The 19,616-nt window shown below is 31.7% G+C and overlaps 1 protein-coding gene across 1 annotated transcript; it reads right to left on the reverse strand.

Annotated features, from left to right (window-relative positions):
• Positions 1 to 1,307: 1,307 nt before the first annotated feature.
• LOC18430454 (Kelch repeat-containing F-box family protein) lies at positions 1,308 to 3,052 on the reverse strand. Its single transcript, XM_006840598.4, has one exon. It carries the CDS (start codon positions 2,642 to 2,644, stop codon positions 1,463 to 1,465), a length of 1,182 nt encoding a protein of 393 aa, XP_006840661.2. The 5' UTR covers positions 2,645 to 3,052; the 3' UTR covers positions 1,308 to 1,462.
• Positions 3,053 to 19,616: the final 16,564 nt, after the last annotated feature.

Below are 19,616 nucleotides of genomic sequence, written 5' to 3' on the forward strand. Positions count from 1 at the left end.
CTCTCTTTCCATATATATATACACATTAGCTCATGGCACAGAAACACTTAAAATAGCTATTTAGCAGGATTTCTTTGACTTTGTTTTCACATGCATCTCAAAATTTAGTATCAAGTAGACCCCTCTATGGCGTTGATCTAACACTATTGTTTTTTCTTGCAGCATACACATTTCATTTCCTTACTCTGAAAAAAAAAAAAAAAAAAAATTGAACCCAATGAACAGTAAAAAAGAATCAAGATATCCTAGAAAATGGATTTCCTAAGGGACAAACACTTTGGTGAACTCCGAATGCCCATTTGAGCTACACACCTTCAAAGATTCAAAATTAGTTTTTTATCTTAATGTATTTTATTTCTATAATTCAAAACTCTGAATGCCCATTTTAGCTCCACACCTTCAAAGATTCAAAATTAGTTTTTTATCTTATTGTATTTTATTTCTAAAATTGTTATACTCGTTATGTTGAGGACATCTACAAAAGTTAAGGTCAAATAGGAGCCCCTATTTTGGGATATCATGCTCATCGTACCCATGCTAAAAAATCTAAAAGGTATTCTACTCCAATTTACTCCCTTCAGGTCAAATTCCATCTAGAATTAATTTTAAGACCTCAAATTTGGGGACGTACCCTTTTCAACTCATAGATTACAAATGGTACATTTAACTCCCCACCAAAATAATGTTTTATACCTTTAACTCCCCACCCATTTTCATGATCCTTTTCAACTCATATATTACAAATGGTACATTTAACTCCCCACCAAAATAATGTTTTATACCTTTAACTCCCCACCCATTTTCATGATTTTCATATGTTTATAGATCTACTTGATTATAACTATTTTTTAAATTTTAAATTTTATAATTAAATATAAAATTAGATTTTAAAATAATCTTAAAAACATTTTACATCAAAATTATATATCATGATAAAATTTGAAGGTGCACCTTACCTCTACGCATACAGTGCATCTGTATGTAAACTGCACCATAAATATAAACAGTGTTATTGTACAAAATCCTAGAAATAAATAATAGTGCTGTCATTTCACATTTACATTTTCTAGCAGGCTTCCTTTTGTTAATTTTTTATTTTTTATTCCTTTTGTGCTTTTTCTTTTTGTATTAAGGGATAGGTAATTCCACAAATACGAGTCAAAGGAGGTGCAAATGCGCCGTGGTCTACATTTTGACCCCTTCATAAACATCTTCTCTGTTTTTTTCTTGGTTTTTCCTCCTGGCTTAGATTAGATTAGTGGTTCACCAACTCTCCTGTCTGCTACAACGACAAGGGAAAAACCATGGAAACAAATAGTTGACAACACATACTAACAATCCATCTTACAAAAATCCAAGAATTAACGTATAAAATCCCTATCCCTCTATGAAACCCAAATTTAATATGAAAGTCACTTAAAAAATCTCATCATCATCTAAGCTTTATTTTTTCTCGTCATCATCATCTCCGCTTTATTTCAAAAACCTTGATCAAATCTTCGATTCCAACTGAAGAACAAGTAAAGACCCATGAATCCAATTCCATCCCTTCTCCTTCTAAATCCGATTTCTCTATCACTCCCCACTTGCAGCCTGCACCCGAAACATCACACGTGAGTATTTGCCCCCACATGCACGGATTATACACATAAATGAGACCGTTAGCTGCTATACAGTCAAATCCCATGGCCCCGGCCTCCGACGGAAAAGTTTCCCGGCAAATTTGTGGTGGAGATTCTCCGATCAATCTACACTCATTTCCCTCGCAATTCACTTCCCATATTCCCACACTCGACACATTTGTTGCCTCCCCCAAAAGTCCAACCAGAATTATCTTGTCGCCAACCCAGACGATCATGCTCTCGAAGACGGCGGGTTCGGAGAAGATCACGGCAAGCGTGCCCCATTTTTTAGTATCAGGATCGAACGAGCAAAATAGGCCTGAATTCTTGTCCAAAATGTGAATTTTGTGGCATATTGCTGCGGATAACCAAGAGGCAGAGGCCCTTCCCCTGAAAGTTTCAGGTAAGGAGTCACAGGTTTCCCAGCGCTGGATACTCGAGTCGAAAATCTCTACGGAGAGAGGGTCGTCTTCGAAGTCGTATGTGCCACCGATGACCACCACCTTTGTAGAGCTCTCACTCTCAAAGGTTGCGACCACCGGGTGCATACGCCACACTTGCATGCCCTCTCCACCAGTGTGGTGCCATTGTTGTTTGAGAGGATCGATGGAGAAGGCTATCCGAGAGGGAGAGAGAGTATAGAGAAGATTCGATTGAGAGGAGCGAAACCGGTACGAGTCAAGTGAGGGTTGTGAGTGAGGCAGGCGAATCCACGACCGTGAATACGGATCATAAGCGTGGACAGTAGATTCGTAGGGCCTACGGCGGCTGTGGCGGTGGAGGAGGAGCCATGGCTTGCAGTCTGCGAGGGCTTGGCCAAGGACCGAGATGGCAGCCTTGTTCCAAGCCCCGTTAACCAGCGCGAGCCGCAGGAGGTCCGGGATTCCGACGTGTGAGAGAATGGCCTCTAGTGTGTCTCCATGGAAGGGGGACACTTCTTCACTGTCCATCTCTCTTGCTCTCTGGTTTTTGGAGGGTTGGAAGCCCGTCTTTGTGATTGTATCTTGAATGTATTTATACATAGGAATTGGTTAGGGAGAATAATGAAAACTCATTACCTTGAATCCTTGGTAGGTTTTGATTCAGATGACCTGGCTTTTGGTGCTTATTTTATTGGAATTATTATAAATTCAAAAGCAGATTAATTTTCGTTTTTATTAAGGTAAATGTGAACATTAGACCCTTTCTAAAGAAGTTAAACGCACAAGCCAAGCAATATTTCAAAGAACTGACATTTCAAAATTGGTTGGCTTTCTATATTTTAATAATGGAAAAGATAAAAAAGAATGGAAGGAAAGAGAAATTCAATAACTGCCAAATTTGACTTGGTTGGATTAAAGCGACCGACTGATTTTTGTTAAGGAAAACATTTATATAAGGTGTCAACAAGTATGCATACCTCAAGAAATTATTTCAATGCTAGAAAACCATGATCATCTCCACCTCGAGATTTATGAATATATTATATAAAAAGAATTTGACTCACAAAAATAATGAGTCTTGTACTGCATCATCTGGACCATCAGATTTCCAAAAAAGTTTTATAGTTTATATATCCGCTCAAACAACATTAATTTTAGGAGTGACAATAAGTTTTTCATATGGCTTTCCGGCACCAAAAGTGCATCTCACTTTAACACACAGACCTCATCCTTTGGTAATTGTTTGTGGGGGTGCCAAAAAAAGGAACCGCCTTTACATGTATCATAAGAGACTGGGTCCAACCATGTGCCTTATGTACCTTATATATATGGATATTGATAGAAACGTTGATATAGAAAGTGAGAGATATCGCATATGCCTACTTTACTATCTATGGTACTTGATATAAAACAATAAAATATAAGTGGTAATTGATATCGGGATCTTTCCCATTATTGTCAATGAATTTATCTTGGGCTATTTGCAAGGTTTCGGGCATTATTTGGGTTCTGGATCCCCAAACCATAAACCAGTCTTTAAACCAGTTTGGGAATGTGTCAGTAACTGGTATTTTAAATTGGAGAAACTAAGTGTGAGAATTGTACTGGTTTTATACTGTTAAGATTTTATATCAGGCTTCAACATATTCAGAATACCTATAATGTTTATTTGGGAATTCAGGGGATATTAATCTTTTGGCTCTAGAAGGGTCTGATCCCCATTCACTGAAATGTAACACTTTTCGTATTTGCAATTTTGAATATGATATTATTTTTTAATTCTTTTGATAGTAATGAGCAATGGTAATAGAACCTGTTTCCATTAAAAGCATCTCAAACCATTCTCTGGTTTTTATACCATAAGAAGGGTTAAGATTGTTGCAAAGGTAAAATCTGGCTATTGTATTTGGGTCATCAACCATATGGATATCTTCTATTATGTTTTCAATAAAGGCGGTTGCTTCATACTGGGATCTTCCAGTATAAGTAGGTTTTTTGGGTATGGAGATTGTAAGAATATTGGTGTCTGTGGAGATGATAGAGGTTGGCTAGAATATGTAGGATAGACTGGACTATTTGGGTTGCTTGGAGAGTATGGTGTCAAATTTCTGATTGGTGATGGTGATGAAGTGGCTGGAACTAAATCCATGGTCATGTCCATTGGCAGTTTGCCTTTCTTATTAGTATTCATATTCTTATTATTATTGAATAATATTAAAGCTAGAGAGAGTTCTTCTGGGTCAGATTTGTCTGTTCTGCCCCCTCTACAAAAATTCACGGGTGAGAAAATCAGGAAGAGAATTATGAGAACCATGTAAATGCTCAATCGTAAAATCGAAAGCAGAGAGAATAGTTTGCCATCTGGCAAAGATTTGTTTAGAAACTAAGTTTTGCACATCCTTAAGAAGAATATCTTTAGCAGCTTTACAATCAGTACGAATTAGAAAAGTTGTATTAAGAATTTCACTTTGAAATTTAGTAATGCAATGAACGATTGCTAAAATTTCTTTTTTAACAGTAGAATAGTTTTGTTGAGTAGGGTTCCATGCTTGAGATGTATATTTGACTAGCAGTTCAGTGGAATTTATTCTTTGTTTAAGGATTCCTCCTAAACCTAATTTTGAAGCATCACATTCAAGTATTTTAAACGCTTCTGGATTTGGAAGTGAAAGGCAAGGTAATTCTTTGGATTTGAGTTTAAGTTTCTTAACTGCTTCAGTATGAATATTAGTCCACTTGGGAAGATTTTTTTTTAGTCGATCATATAAACATTTTGCATCTGTTGCTAAATTTTTATAGAAATCTACTATATAATAAAGACATCCTAAAAATTTTTGTAATTCTTTTTTGTCTAGAATAATATCTAGAAATTTATCAGCAAATGGAATAGATCTATCTATTGGTATGATTGTTCCTTGGGATATATTGTCTTAAGAACCTAATTTTTGTTTGGAATAAACTCATCTTTTTGGCGGAAACAACTAATCCAGCATGTTTAACAGCATTTTATAAATACATGTATGTGTTTTATATGTTGTGGTATATCTTCAGAAAAGATTAATACATCATCAATATAGACTATCATGAATTTCATGTAGGGATTAAATACATCATTCATGATCCTTTGAAATTCTGATGGAGCATTTTTTAGTCCAAAGGGCATGACATTCCATTCATATTGTCCAAAAGGGACATTAAAAGTTGTTTTGTATATATCTTCTTCTTTTATTTGGATTTGCCAGTATTCCGATTTTAAATCGAATTTTGAAAAGATAAAAGCATTTAACATTCTATCGAATAAATCTTTTTTATTAGATATAGGATATCTAATCCATTGAAGTGCCTTATTTAGGGGTTTATAATTTATTACAAGTCTTGGAACTCCTCGTTCTTGTTCTGCATTTTTATTGACATAAAACGCAGCACAGCTCCAAAGAGAACTACTTTGTCTAATTAATCCTTTGGTTAATAATCCATCTATTTCTTTTTTACAAAATTCTAATAATTTTGTATTCATTTGTAATTGTCTTGCTTTTGTATGAATCTTAGATTCATGAAAGGTAGATTCATATGGTAAACTTACCATATGCTTTCTTCTTTCCCAAAAAGCATTGGGTAATTCACTACATATTTCATTTTCTATTTGTTTTGTTATATTTTTAATTTGGTTTTTAACTTCATTAGATTGTAATTTTTCTTCTATCATTTTATATTTAATTTCTTCTTTTAATGCGCATAAAAATTTTTCTTTATTTTTGATGTTATCTTTAACTCTATTTATTTCTTTTAATTTTGGTTTATCTACAAATTCAAACTTAATTGTTTCTCCTACTATGGTTGTTTCTATTCCTGTATTATTGATTGTAATTGGATATAAAAGAGTAAGAAAAGGGACACTAAGTATTATTGCTTGGCTTAGTCCTTTTACCATTATAAATGGGGTAGGGAAACAATGTCCGTTATTGCACACAACAGCATTAGATAATTTATATTTAATAAATAATCTACTTCCATCAGCAATGTTCAATATTTGTGTTGTTTTATCAAAATATTTTGTAGGTATTAATCCTTCATTTATACAATTTAAATCTGCTCAGGAATCTATTAATGCTAAATATTGGAAATTATAATCATTATTGATTATGATCTTTACTAATACAAACCACTTCTGAGTAATAATTTTATTTATTAAATTTATAGATTTATTATTGTCTAATTCTTCTAATTTTATTCCTGATGATTCAGGTTGTTCTGTTTGACTTATTAAATGTTCAAACTCTATTTCATCTGTATCTGTAATACTTCCTGTTACTTCATTTTGCAATTCTATTATTTTTATTCTATTTTAAGTTGTTGTACTTCTAATTTTACTTCATTTATTTCCTTTTTTAATTCTATTATTGTTGGTTCTTTTTTAACTATATCTTTCTTATTTATTCTTTTAATTATTCAGCAAAATTGTATTCATCTGGGGTTTTTATCAAAGGAGTTGGTTTATTTTTTGCTTTAGTAATATTAATGAATTGAGTTATAGTTTCTCTTTTCTCATCCGGGTCTGTAATCTTTTCTATTAAATCTAGTATTAAATTATCTTCTTTTGATAACATATTACATGAACATTCTTGCATTTCTTTATCAGATTCTTCTGTACTAGTCCATATAAGATTTTCATCTTCAATGTTACCTATTAATGAGGTAACTTTCTGTATTACTTTTATCAGAACTATCATTATGATATATTTGTATAATATCATATATTTGATTTCTAATAGTTTCATCTAATATTAGTGAATCTATTTTCTTTTTGATTTTGCAATTACTTTTATAATGGCTTACTTTTCCACTTTTATAACACAGGCAATTTTTTCTTTCTTTTTTTATATTTTTGTTTTGGTGAAAATATTTTCATAAAATTTTCTCTTTTGTGTTTTTTATATGATTTTCTTTCTTTTTTCTCAAAGATTCACCTATTTTTTATGTACACATGTTCCAAATTTCAGATCAATCCGATTTGTGGAAAAAAAATTAAAATTCAAATACTATTGAACATTCGGGATCGTCAGATCGGCCCAAATTCAATCTGGGCCGTTGGCGTTTACTGCAGCAGTACGCCCTTGGGCTGACAAGATCTTTTCTATCTATATATATATATATATATATATATATATATATATATATATATATATATATATATATATATATATATATATATATATATATATATTGGAAAAAGTTGGGGATAGCCCACTAACTCAAATTGAATCTGGGTCGATCTGACGATCATGGATATACAGTAGTGCTTGAATTTTATTTTATTTCTATAAATCCAAATTACTTGAAATTTTGAGCGTCTATTCCTAAAAAATATTAGAATCTAATAAAAATATTAAAACAATAATTTGAAAAATAAAAATTGACCAAAATACCCTCGAAAATATTTTGGGGGTATTTTAATCAATTTATATTTTAGCAAATTAATTTTTTAAATATTTTTATTAGATGCCCTTTGATGAGTAGAATGTATGCCTAAATTTTCAAGTGATTTGGATTTGTAGAAAAAAATACAAAATTCAAATATGAAATAAAGTCGTGACCGTCAGATGGGCCCAGATTCAATCTGGGCCATTGGCTCACACTGTAGCAGTTAGCCCGTGGGCTGACAACATCCATTCCCATAGGAAAAGCTCCTATCAGCTCATGGGCTTATGGAACAGTGTAAGTCCAACGACCCAGATTGAATCTGGAGCGATCCAATGATCACAATCGTATTTCGTAATTGAATTTTAATTTGTTTCTACCTTTTTTTTTCTATCGAATCCAAATTACTTGAAATTTGAAACGTCAATTCTTCAATAATAGTAGAATCTAAAACACTTGAAAATCTTTAAAATTGGCGGCCCAGATAATGTATTACATGATGCATTGTTTCCAAGATTTGAAATCTATTTATTCTCATGTCCATACATCTTGAGGTTGAGATGCTTGATTTGAGGATTTTTAGGCATTGAGACATCCTCTTATAGTGAATTTTTGAGATGCGTCTTAATTTGATTGTTTAGGGCTTCACCCTTATATAAACTTTATCCTTTTTAAAAAATATATAAAAAAGTCAAAGAAGTAACTAAATTCACAATGGAAAGAAAAATAAGTGGTAGAAAAAGAAGGAAATTAGAGTTTGGGTTTTGTGATTTTCATGGTTATGGTTTTTTGGCTCAAAAGTAGTGGAATACGTTTCCAAGCTAACACAATATCATGGTTTTTAGCTCAATAATAGCATATCTTTTTTACCAAGGTTCAACAACTTCATTAAAACTTAAGGGAGATTACATCGTTAGAAACAGTAAAAGAAGAGAGAGAAAACACCCCTTTTTGCCAATACATCAGCGATGTCATTAGCTTCATGTAGAGTTAGGTGAAAGAGACAGAAAGACAATCCAGCACATCCAAAATTTGCAACCAAAGTGAACGCAATTCTCATGGAACCCTCTGCTCCTTTTTGCACCGCCGAATAACATTTAGGAAGTCCCCTTCAATTAAAAAATTACAACCTAAATTCTGCCCAATGAAAGTTAGAACACCCCTTAACAAAGCAGTGAGTTCCGCACAATTAGCCGTAGCAACACTAATAAGACCTGCATAAGAAAACACAATATTTCTATAGCAATCTCTAATAACTCCTCCAATACCTACAGGTCCTGGGTTTTCTATAGAGTTGCCATCAAAATTTAACTTAGAGCTTCCAAAAGGTAGGGCATACCATAAACCTTTGGGTCTGCTTGGTCTAAAACCTAAAGAAAAAAGATTGTGCAGATTGACCATGACATCAACCTTAGAGATACCCTACCATCCTTAGCCACCGATAAAAAAGACCAAATTGATAACTGGCAAGGTAAATAAGCTTGTCTACCGGCAACCACACACCCTCAAAACTCCGTCTATTTCGCTCCTTCCATACTTTCCAAAGGATCAGACCTTTAGCAATCTTCCAAATCGTAGCACCCACCTTAGGAAGGCATATGATACTAAATTGTGAAACTAACCCAATCACTTTCTGAGGCAGCGGAAGAAAAAAACCAACCTCTCCAATAAGCCAGTGCCAAATCTATAAAGAATAGGGATAATGGATTAAGAGATGGTCAACTGGTTCACTATCCTGTTTGCAGAGCAAACATATATTAGGTAACACTTTCCCCCTTTTTTGAATGTTGTCAATTGTTATTAATTTATCTTGCGAGGCTAGCCAAATGAAAATTTGAACTTTGTGTGGTATTGGCCATTTTCATATCTGCACAATTTTGGAGGACTACCATCTCCAACGATCATGGAAGAAAAGGTTATAGCATGATTTAACCGAGAAAGTATTGTCCCTTTCAATCTCCCATATGAAAATATCTTCTGCCCCCTGAGAAATATAAATTTTATCCAAAAGTTCTATCAAAGTACACCATTGGGACAACATGGTATTGTTAAGCCTTATATAAGGGGTACATTCCAAACCAACTGTTGACCCCTATTCTCCACTATGTCACAGATTTTATAATAAGGATTTGAAACTACCTTAAAGAGGTTAGGGAAAGTAACCTTCAGTAGGCACTCTCCAATCCACTTGTGCTGCCAAAACAAAATTTGATCACCACAACCCACATTCCATCTAAAATAGCCCGAGACCATATTCTTATAGTTGAAGATAGCCCTCCACATAAAAGACACCTCCTTCCCTCTACTTACCCCTATCTATAGATTTTGCCTATCTATCCCATACTTTCTCCTCAATCCTTGGGTCCACAGGTGATCTTTTAGGTGAGTGCTACACCAGCAAAAATAATCGCCAGACCGCTTATTCAAAATGCTGGACCGCGTGTTCAAAATGTCGGACTGCCCTCTCAAACGAAAATAATTTGTTATGTGAGGGAAGAGTATTTTCGTCCAAAATAAATAAATTTTTGTATTGGGGTATTTACTAAGAAAAGTTGGGTGGGAGGTAAAGTGCGTAAAAAGTCCATTTTTCCTTCTGAAAAATGAGGTGCAAAGACAATCAAGTGGAAAGTGGAACAAGGTAGGGTTGCAATGGGGTAATAATTTGGGTTAAAAATAGGTGAATTGGACCAAAATCAAGAAAAATTGAAAATATTGGGTTGCATGAGATAAAAGTAGAGAAAGAAACTGGGTTGAATTTAGTGATTATCAAGATTTACTGTCTAAATCTAACCATGTTATTGCAACATATGTTAGGTTGTTAGGGTGAAAAAAAAAAAACAAGTTGACAACTCATTTTGTTTGGTTCTATAGTACTTTGATTTGGCTACACGGCAGGACCAGATAGAGCCTGTTGGTGGTAGAGCCTAATTAGGTCTGATATTGGTGCCACTGCTTCATCAACACTTTAAAGGAAAATGGTTTGACAGGGCTGCAGCCCTATCAAAATAAATAAAGCCTTTACTCACAACTCATTTAAATTTACAATTTAAGTATCGGAAAACCTTTACATTGATCATATCTACTTGAACATTATGATTGTGAAAAAATTAGGATTTCAAGTACTAAAAATAGTGTATATTATATCAAATTATCTAGACCGTTCATTTCACTTTAAAAATAAGTCTTCATAGATCTCCAAGATCTATACTATTTTTTGAGTTTCAAATTCAATTGTCGATATTGGAAATTGATTTTAGAACCATCATGGAGATTTTTGTTGCTAAAAATACTTTCCGGACAAAGATTTTAGGTGTGGCTTTGTTTTACTTTTCATAAATCCTAGGTCTTAAAGAAACTTTAAATCTTGCAAATAGATATACATTAAAATCATGCGACCTATGCTTTCACTTCATTTGGGAACATTCAGTTAAGGACCTGGTTTCTATGCTGCTAAGCCCTCATATGTAGAAATTCGGGCCGCTTAATCAATCTACTTTTGAGATGGATTTCAAGACTTAATTTTTAAAGACATGTAATCTCTAACATGGAGATCATGAATATGAAAAAATAAATAATTTTTAAAAACTAAAAGTAATAATTATAGTAAAAAAACATTTGGGCCATTAGTTTCCATTGTTTTTAAATGGAACACCTACTTGCATCTATCTTTAAGATAGATGCTTTACACTTTCTAGACCGCATATGTAGAAATGAGGTCCAGCCCACATCAAACAATTTTCCTTGAGATAAATTTTAGATACCTTACCAACACAGGCTACGGACATGAAATTAATGCTGCCTACCTAGGTCACCTCTCATGCAGATGGGCTTCTTGTGGACTCAAGGGCCACCCACACTTGAATGCAGTAGAGCTTATCCATCCACTTGTTTTTTTTAAGAAGGTCAAGTTTTTTAGTCTATTGGATGGTGGATTTGATTCCTTTGTGGGGCCTATATCTTTCATGACAGGTTCAATATTCCATATCCTATTGCAATAAATTCATACATAATGAAGCGACACATGTGAGTCACAGTTGTATGAAGTAGGTGGCCGGCTCTTATCTGTGCAGCATTGCAAGAGGCCATTTCTTGGGTTGGCCACGAATAAGTAAGGCTTCCTCAGTCAATTCATAAGAAGTTGAGATTAAGAAAAGCGGTTGGTGAGTTTTGTTGACATTTATTGACGGGGAAAGCTTTCTATTTACCACATATATGACACCCTTGTTCTAGTGGTTTTGACTTAGACTATATAAGACAAGGGGTTGGTGAGTTATTCTTAGACATTTATTGTTGGGAAAGCTTTCTATTTACCACATATATGTCACTCTTCTCCTAGCCGTTTGATTTGAGTGGATGGTTGTGATAGCCCCACTCACAATGTCATGCCTAAACATTATTTTATTTTAATTTTTTGTCTACAAATCAGCGTTCAATCCTCTCAAAGGGCCCGAAAAATCTAAAAAAAACACATCTTTATAAAATAAAATGAACAAAATACCCTTGGTCACTTTATTTTTAGAAATATGTTTTATATATTTTTTAGGTTCTCCACATTGAGATGATCACACACACCAAATTTCATATTCATATGATTTGTAGAAAAAATTAAAAATAAAATACTCTAAGGCATCAGGTCTTAGATCAAACGGTCAGAGTCTCACTTGTGATATTATACAAAACTCTCATCTATCCATTCAAATCAGAAGGCTGAGAGGAAGTGACATAATGAATCCCCTATACGTAGTGGCATGTAGAAAGCTTAGCGCGTATAGGAGAATGTTGTATATATTATTATTTCAGGGCAAAGTCCTAATTAGGAGGATTATTTTATCAAAATATTTAGGATTCAAATTATAATTGATATTTAAGTAGTTTTAGTTAAAAATGAATTTAGAACTTCTAAACACTTAGATAAGTCCATTAAAAAACTTGAATAGTTTCCATTCAATCTGACATTATTTTTCAAGAACAACTTATGATATTTTATTTGGTCCAATATATGGGGTCCTAAAAATTGAATATACAATCTCTTGGCTTTGAAAAGTTAAACAACTATAGTATCCTCAAACTAACTCATATTGAATTTGAGTCAATCTAATGGTCATGATTGCATTTTGTATTTTAATTTTAATTTTAATATTTTGAAATCCAAATCACTTAAAATTTGAAGTGTCTTTTTCTTATAAATAGGTAAATCTAATAAAAATATTAAAAAAATCATTCACAAAAATTAAATAGATCAAACTATCTTAACACTTTTGGGGGTATTTTGGCCATTAAATTTTTTAAAAATAACTGTTTTAATATTTGTATTAGATGAGAATTGACAAGAACGGTGGATGTCTCAAGTTTTATGTAATTTGGATTTGTAAAAAAAAAATGAAAGTCAAATACGAAATGTAGTTGTAGCCGTTCGATCAACCCATATTGATTCTGAGCCGCTGGGCTTACACTTTTCCATCAACCTATAGGCTGACAAGATCTTTTTCCATATATATATATATTATTTTCTGGAATTCTGATGGAGCATTTTTCAAACCAAATGGCATAACATTCCATTCGTATTGTCCAAATGGGACATTAAATGCAGTTTTGTATTTATCTTGTTCTTGGATTTGTATTTGCCAATAACCAGATTTCATATCAAATTTGGAAAAGATACATGCTTGAGCAACTCTATCCAATAAATCTTTCTTATTAGGAATTGGATATCTTATCCATTGTAAGACTTTATTCAAAGGTTTATAATTAATGACAAGTCTAGGAACTCCTCTTTCTTTTTCAGCATTTTTATTGACATAAAAGGCTGCACAGCTCCAAGGTGAAGAGCTTGGTCTTATAAGCTTTTTGTTTTGGAGATCTTCAATCTCTTTTCGACACATATCTAATAGGATAGTATTCATTTGTATTGGTCTAGCTTTTGTAGGTATTTGTTTTTCATCAAATCCTGGTTCATAAGGTAGACTTATACTATGCTTTTTTCTTTCCCAAAAAGCATTAGGATGTTCACTACATATTGAAGTTTCTATATGTTGTTGTAATGTTTGAATCTTTTGTTGTATTGAAGTGTTGTTTTAGAATTCCACCGAGACCTTTATCGGATGCATCACATTCAATGATTTTGAAAGCAGTTGGATGTGGAAAAGAGAGACACTCTAGTATCTTTACCTTTCTTTTGATTACCTGTACTGCTCGGGTATGAGTATTTGTCCATGGTGGATGATTCTTTTTTAGTCTATCATATAAGGGCTTAGAATCTAATGCAAGGTTAGGATAAAAATCACTAACATAGTTTAAACAACCTAAAAATCTTTGAAGTTCCCTTTTATCAAGTATTTGATCGGGGAATTTATCAGCAAATTGTATCGATCTATCTATAGGAATGATAGTGCCATGATGAATCATATGTCCTAGAAAGCGTATATTGGTTTTGAAGAGTGTTATCTTTTTAGCTGAGACAACCAATCCAGCATTCCTTACTGCATGTATATATATATATATATATATATATATATATATATATATATATATATATATATATATATATATATATATATATATATATATATATACGCGGTATTTTAATGTGAGCCCAGATTGAACTTGGGCCGATCTGTCACAACCTCATTTCATATTTGAATTTTAATGTTTTTATATATAAATCCAAATAACTTTAAATTTTAGACTTCCATTCTTCTCATTAAGGTGCGCCTAATAAAAATATTTAAAAAATAATTCGTAATAAATAAATTGATTAAAATACCCCTGAAACTTATTAGGGATATTTTGGTCAATGTATTTCTTGTAAATTATTTTTTTGATATTTTTATTAAATTATCCTATTTTTTAAGAACACACGTTTAAAATTTCAAGATATTTAGAATTGTAGAAAAAATATTAAAATTAAAATATGAAATGAGGTCGTGACCGTCAGATCGACTCAGATTCAATCTGGGCTATTAGGCCCATATGAACTCATATGTTCATATGAGCTAGTGGGCTAATCTCAGCATTTTATATATATATATATATATATATATATATATATGGAAAACACTACGCAACGCTTATAGGCGAAAATGAACAGTGATTTCGCCTACCCCCATCGCCGTCCAAAGTTTATTGCGCGGTCATGATTGTCCGGTAGAGTTTTAATTTTTAATTTTTTATAAAAATAAGAATGACCTGAAATTCAGAGCGTGTATTCATAAAAAATAGGGGAATCTTCGAAAAATATATAAAAAAAATATTTTACATGAAAACAATTGACCAAAATCCCTCCGAAAAGTTTCAGGGGTATTTTGATCAAATGTTTTTTACAAATAAATTTTTTTTATATTTTTATTAGATGTGTTTAAGTAAGATGTACATACCCTCTAAATTTCAGGTCATTTAGATTTGTAGAGAATAAATGAAAAATAAAACACTATCAGACAATCGTGACCGCGCGATGAAATTTGGACAGTGATGGGAGAAATCACTATTCATTTTCGCCTATAGGTGTTGGGAAGAATTTTCCTATCTATATAGGAAAAAGCTGGGGTTAGCTCACTAGCTCATATGAATATATGAGCCCAATAGCCCAGATTGAATATGGGACGATCTGACAATCAAGGATGTCTGGTAGTATTTAAATTTTATTTTATTTTCTACAAATCCAAATTACTTGAAATTTTAGGCGTACGTTCATCAAAAATAGGTAAATCTTTGAAAAATATCAAAAAAATATTTTACATGAAATAAATTGACCAAAATAACTCCGAAAAGATTTGGGGGTATTTCGGTCATTTTTTCACAAATAAATTTTTTTATATTTTTATTAGGTGCGCCTTGATGAGAAGAACACACACATAAAATTTTAAGTGATTTGGGTTTTTAGAAAATAAAATAAAATTCAAGTACTACCGGACATTCGTGATCGTCAGATTGGCCCAGATTCAATCTGAGCCGTTGGGCTCATATGTTCATATGAACTAGTGGGCTAATCCCATATTTTCCCATAATATATATATATATATATATATATATATATATATATATATATATATATATATATATAGGGAAAAGATCATGTCAAGCCAAGGGCATACTGCTATAGTAAACGCCAACGATCCAGATTGAATCTGGGCCGATTTGACGATCCCTAATGTCTAGGAGTATTTGAATTTAAATTTTTTTTCTACAAATCGGATTGATCTGAAATTTGGAGAATGTCTACATAAAAAATAAGTGAATCTTCGAAAAATATAAAAAAAACTTTTGAAGTGTCTATAAAAACATTTCCCTATATATATATATATATATATATACTAGTTGAATTATATAAATATTTGCATAACTATGTAATGGAGAAAATCAATTTTCAAAATTTTGAAGTGAGTATAGATCTGCTTGATTTGCATTATTTTTTTATCATTAAATTTTATAAGTAGGGGTAAAAATATATTTTTTTGGCAACCGAAACATCCTTTTCAAGTGGATTCTTTAGGTGCACCTTACTTCTACAGTATAAGGTTGACGCCTTATACAAACAATACTCAAATGAAAATGTCAACTTTTCTCTCTTTTTTTTTTACAAATGTTAAAAGATTTATCGTTGAAAAGAGACTATTACAATAAATTTACATCATTTAGCTAAGGGATCCGCCCAAAAGTTAGCTTTCCTATATATATGGTGGAAAGAAACAGTAAGCAATTCTGCCAAGTCAAGAACTTCACACTATATAGTCTCTCTCCACTCTCCAAACAGCCTCTAACCATATCTAGTAGTTTCCCACCAATCAAAGACCAGAATATCTGAAAAAGAATAATGAGAAACCATCAGAATCAGATGCTTTATCTATAGGAAGATAACTTTTCTCGATCAAAAAAATACAGGATGGAAAGACAAATATAGTTAAGGTACAACAATTATTAGAATGTACGAGATCTCATGTCAATAACCATGAAAAAAATATACTTTGAATTCAAGATATGAAGGCTATAGAAAACATGTGTTTATGTAGCCCAAAGAAAATCACTATGTATCATCCCGAAGGGAAAGTGAGCATTAATCGAACTATTCTAGGACCAGTGACAAAACAATTTATAATTATGTCCCTAGCATAGACGTCAAGCTACTCTAGATCATCTACACACAGGCTTTCCCTTAAAAATTGATTCATTAATAAAATTTAAGAGCCTTAAAAATTCATAACTTTGACATTTAAAATTGATTTTACAATCTAAAATTATATTTTAGAAAAGAACGCATGAAGACATAGGAAAAGAAAAATTGACTGGATAATAATTCTTAATAAATTTGAAAATCCAAAATTTAAAATCTATTAATTAGTCATGAATTATTTCTAAAGCATAAATTTTGCATTTAAAAAATCATAAATCACTGAAAATAAAAAAGTTGACTTCCTTTTTACTAGTTAGCATAATTAGTTTCAAAAAAATAAAAATTGTAATATAAATTAATCATAAATACTTTTTAAGCACAACAATTCATAAATTAGAAATTAAGAATATCAAGAAAGTAGGTATGTTAGTTTGATCAATTTATATGTTCTCACTAAAAAATGAAAATTGTCATAAACAATTTTTTAAAATAGGAAAACATAGAAGTATATATTTTTTTTATTAATTTTCAAAGTTTAATTTTCCCTTAGCTATTTATTTCCAAAAATCTCTAACTCAATTTCTATCCATCTATTCCCACAAAAATCTCTAAAGATTTCCATCTATTCCCCCACTATCTCTACACGCATTATTTTTAGGAAGTGTTTCCCTCTATAGACATCTTAATATCTACATTCATTATTTTTGGGAAGTGTATACTACTTCTAATCTTGTAATTTTGTTTCTTATTTGCCTAGATAGACATCTCTATCTCTACCTGCATTATTTTTAGGAAGTATTTACTCTGTAGACATCTCTAATATGCATTATTTTTGGGAAGTGTTTCAGCCTTACGTTCTTAACAATACTACTAATCTTGTAATCATCTACCCACTAAAATCTCTAAAGATTTTCAAAGATATATATGTTTCAATTTTTTTAGGAAGTCTCTTCCAAGGTCCATCTCTCTCTTGTCCATTTCTATCCCCAAGTCTCTATTTCACTGTCTTACATTATTTTTAAGAAGTCATTATCTCAAAAAATTATTTTAATAATGTAATATAGATATTTTTAAAATTAAGGACATACTTCATCTCTCTTTTTTTCAAAAGATGGAAATGTGTCCTACAATCTCTATACAAGTAAGACCCTTCTAATTTTGCAACACGTGTCCACCCTAACTCATGCTTACTGGCTTAATAATGTAGTCTCTCAACTTCACTCTTTTCTACATTTCTATATAAGTAAGTGATTATCTCTAAAAATTATTTTAATAATATAGTATAGATATTGCTAAAATTAGGTGCATAATGTTATCTTTTCTCTCTTCTTCTAAACATATTTCAATTGTTTAGGAAGTCTCTTCCTAAATAAGGTCCTCTCTCTCTCTCTAGACATCTCTATCTCTATGCATTATTGTTAGGAAGTGTTTCAGCCTCACGTTATTAACAATACTACTTAATCATCTACCCACTAAAATATCAAAAAATTTCAAGGATATATATGTTTCAATACTTTAGGTAGTCTCTTCCTATATAAGGTCCATCTCTCTCTTGTCCATTTCTCTCTCCACGTCTCTATTTCACACTATACATTACTCTCTACGTACATTATTTTTAGAATGTGATTATATTTTAATAATGTAGTATAAATATTTTCTAAAATTAAGTGTTTTCCTAAAGATGGGAATGTGTCCTACAATCTCTATAAGGGGTTCACTCTCAACTCTGGCTTAATAATGTAGTATGGATAATTGAATATAATATAATATTTTATTTTATTAAATTATATACAATATGATATAAATATATACACATATTATATAGTGCTAGTAATATGCACATGTGTTGCACGAGATATTCATTTTTAAATAGTGAAACATATTTATCATTGAAAGATATTTAATAAAACATTTATAAAGTTAATATTATCTATTTTTCTTCATTTCATGTAGCAAGGTTTTTCGTTTTTCTTTTTTAAGGTTTTGAATTACTTTTTGGGGATCAAAATTAATTATAATTATAAGATTTGAACAAAAAATATATAATTTTTACCAATATCAAATTTTTATAATTATTATAGAAATATATATGTATAGAAATCGTACTTAACTTAAGAGAATCAAAGAGAAATTATAAATATAATAGAGCATGAGAAGTTAGTACAGAGGGAGAGAATTTAATAATCAGTAGAGAGAAATGAAGGAAGAGGAAAATTATGCTTATTAAAAAAGTAAGGGATTTGATATATGGAGAGAGAAAGTTAGAGAGAATGAAAGAGAGAAGTGTGGAGAGAGACAGGTAGAGAGAGACAGTTATAGAGAGAGGGCGAGAGATTTTAAGAAAGAGTTTATACTTTTTTATTTATCTTTATCTCTATCAATGCTTTCTCTCCCACTTACCACTTTTGTGAACCTTATTTCTCTCTCATATTTATATTTTTATTTATTTCATTCACTCTCACCAATTTTGAGAACTTTATCTCTCTCTTTCTATTTATCTCTCTATATCATTCTCTCACCAATTTTTGAAACATTATCTCTCTATTTCTATTTAGGGAGAGAATAGATTTTGGCATTGGAAAGTGGTAATTTTATGAACCTTATCTTGAGAAGTGAGAGAGAATGGATTTTGGCATCGGGAAGAGGGAGGGAGGGAGGGAGAATGGATATGTGATGGGAAGATGGAGAGAGAAAGAATGGAGAGAGGGCAATTATGGAATAAAAAAAGATGTATGGTGCAAAAATAACGAGGGTGTTCTCTTTTTATATATATATATATATATATATATATATATATATATATATATATATATATATATATATATATATATATATATATAAAAGATACTACAAAACACCAATAGGCGAAAATGAACAGTGATTCACCTACTCTCATCACTGTCTAAAGTTCATCGCACGGTCACAATTATCCGGTAATGTTTCATTTTTATTTTTCTTTTTTTACAATTTGGAATAATCTAAAATTTGGAGCGTCTGTTCATTAAAACTAGGCGAATCTATGAAAAAAATCAAAAAAAAATACCCCAA

The sequence above is a fragment of the Amborella trichopoda genome, chromosome 3 (assembly GCF_054954075.1).
Source record: "Amborella trichopoda isolate Santa Cruz 75 chromosome 3, AtrichopodaSantaCruz75HAP2 v2.0, whole genome shotgun sequence".
Classification (NCBI taxonomy): domain Eukaryota; kingdom Viridiplantae; phylum Streptophyta; class Magnoliopsida; order Amborellales; family Amborellaceae; genus Amborella; species Amborella trichopoda.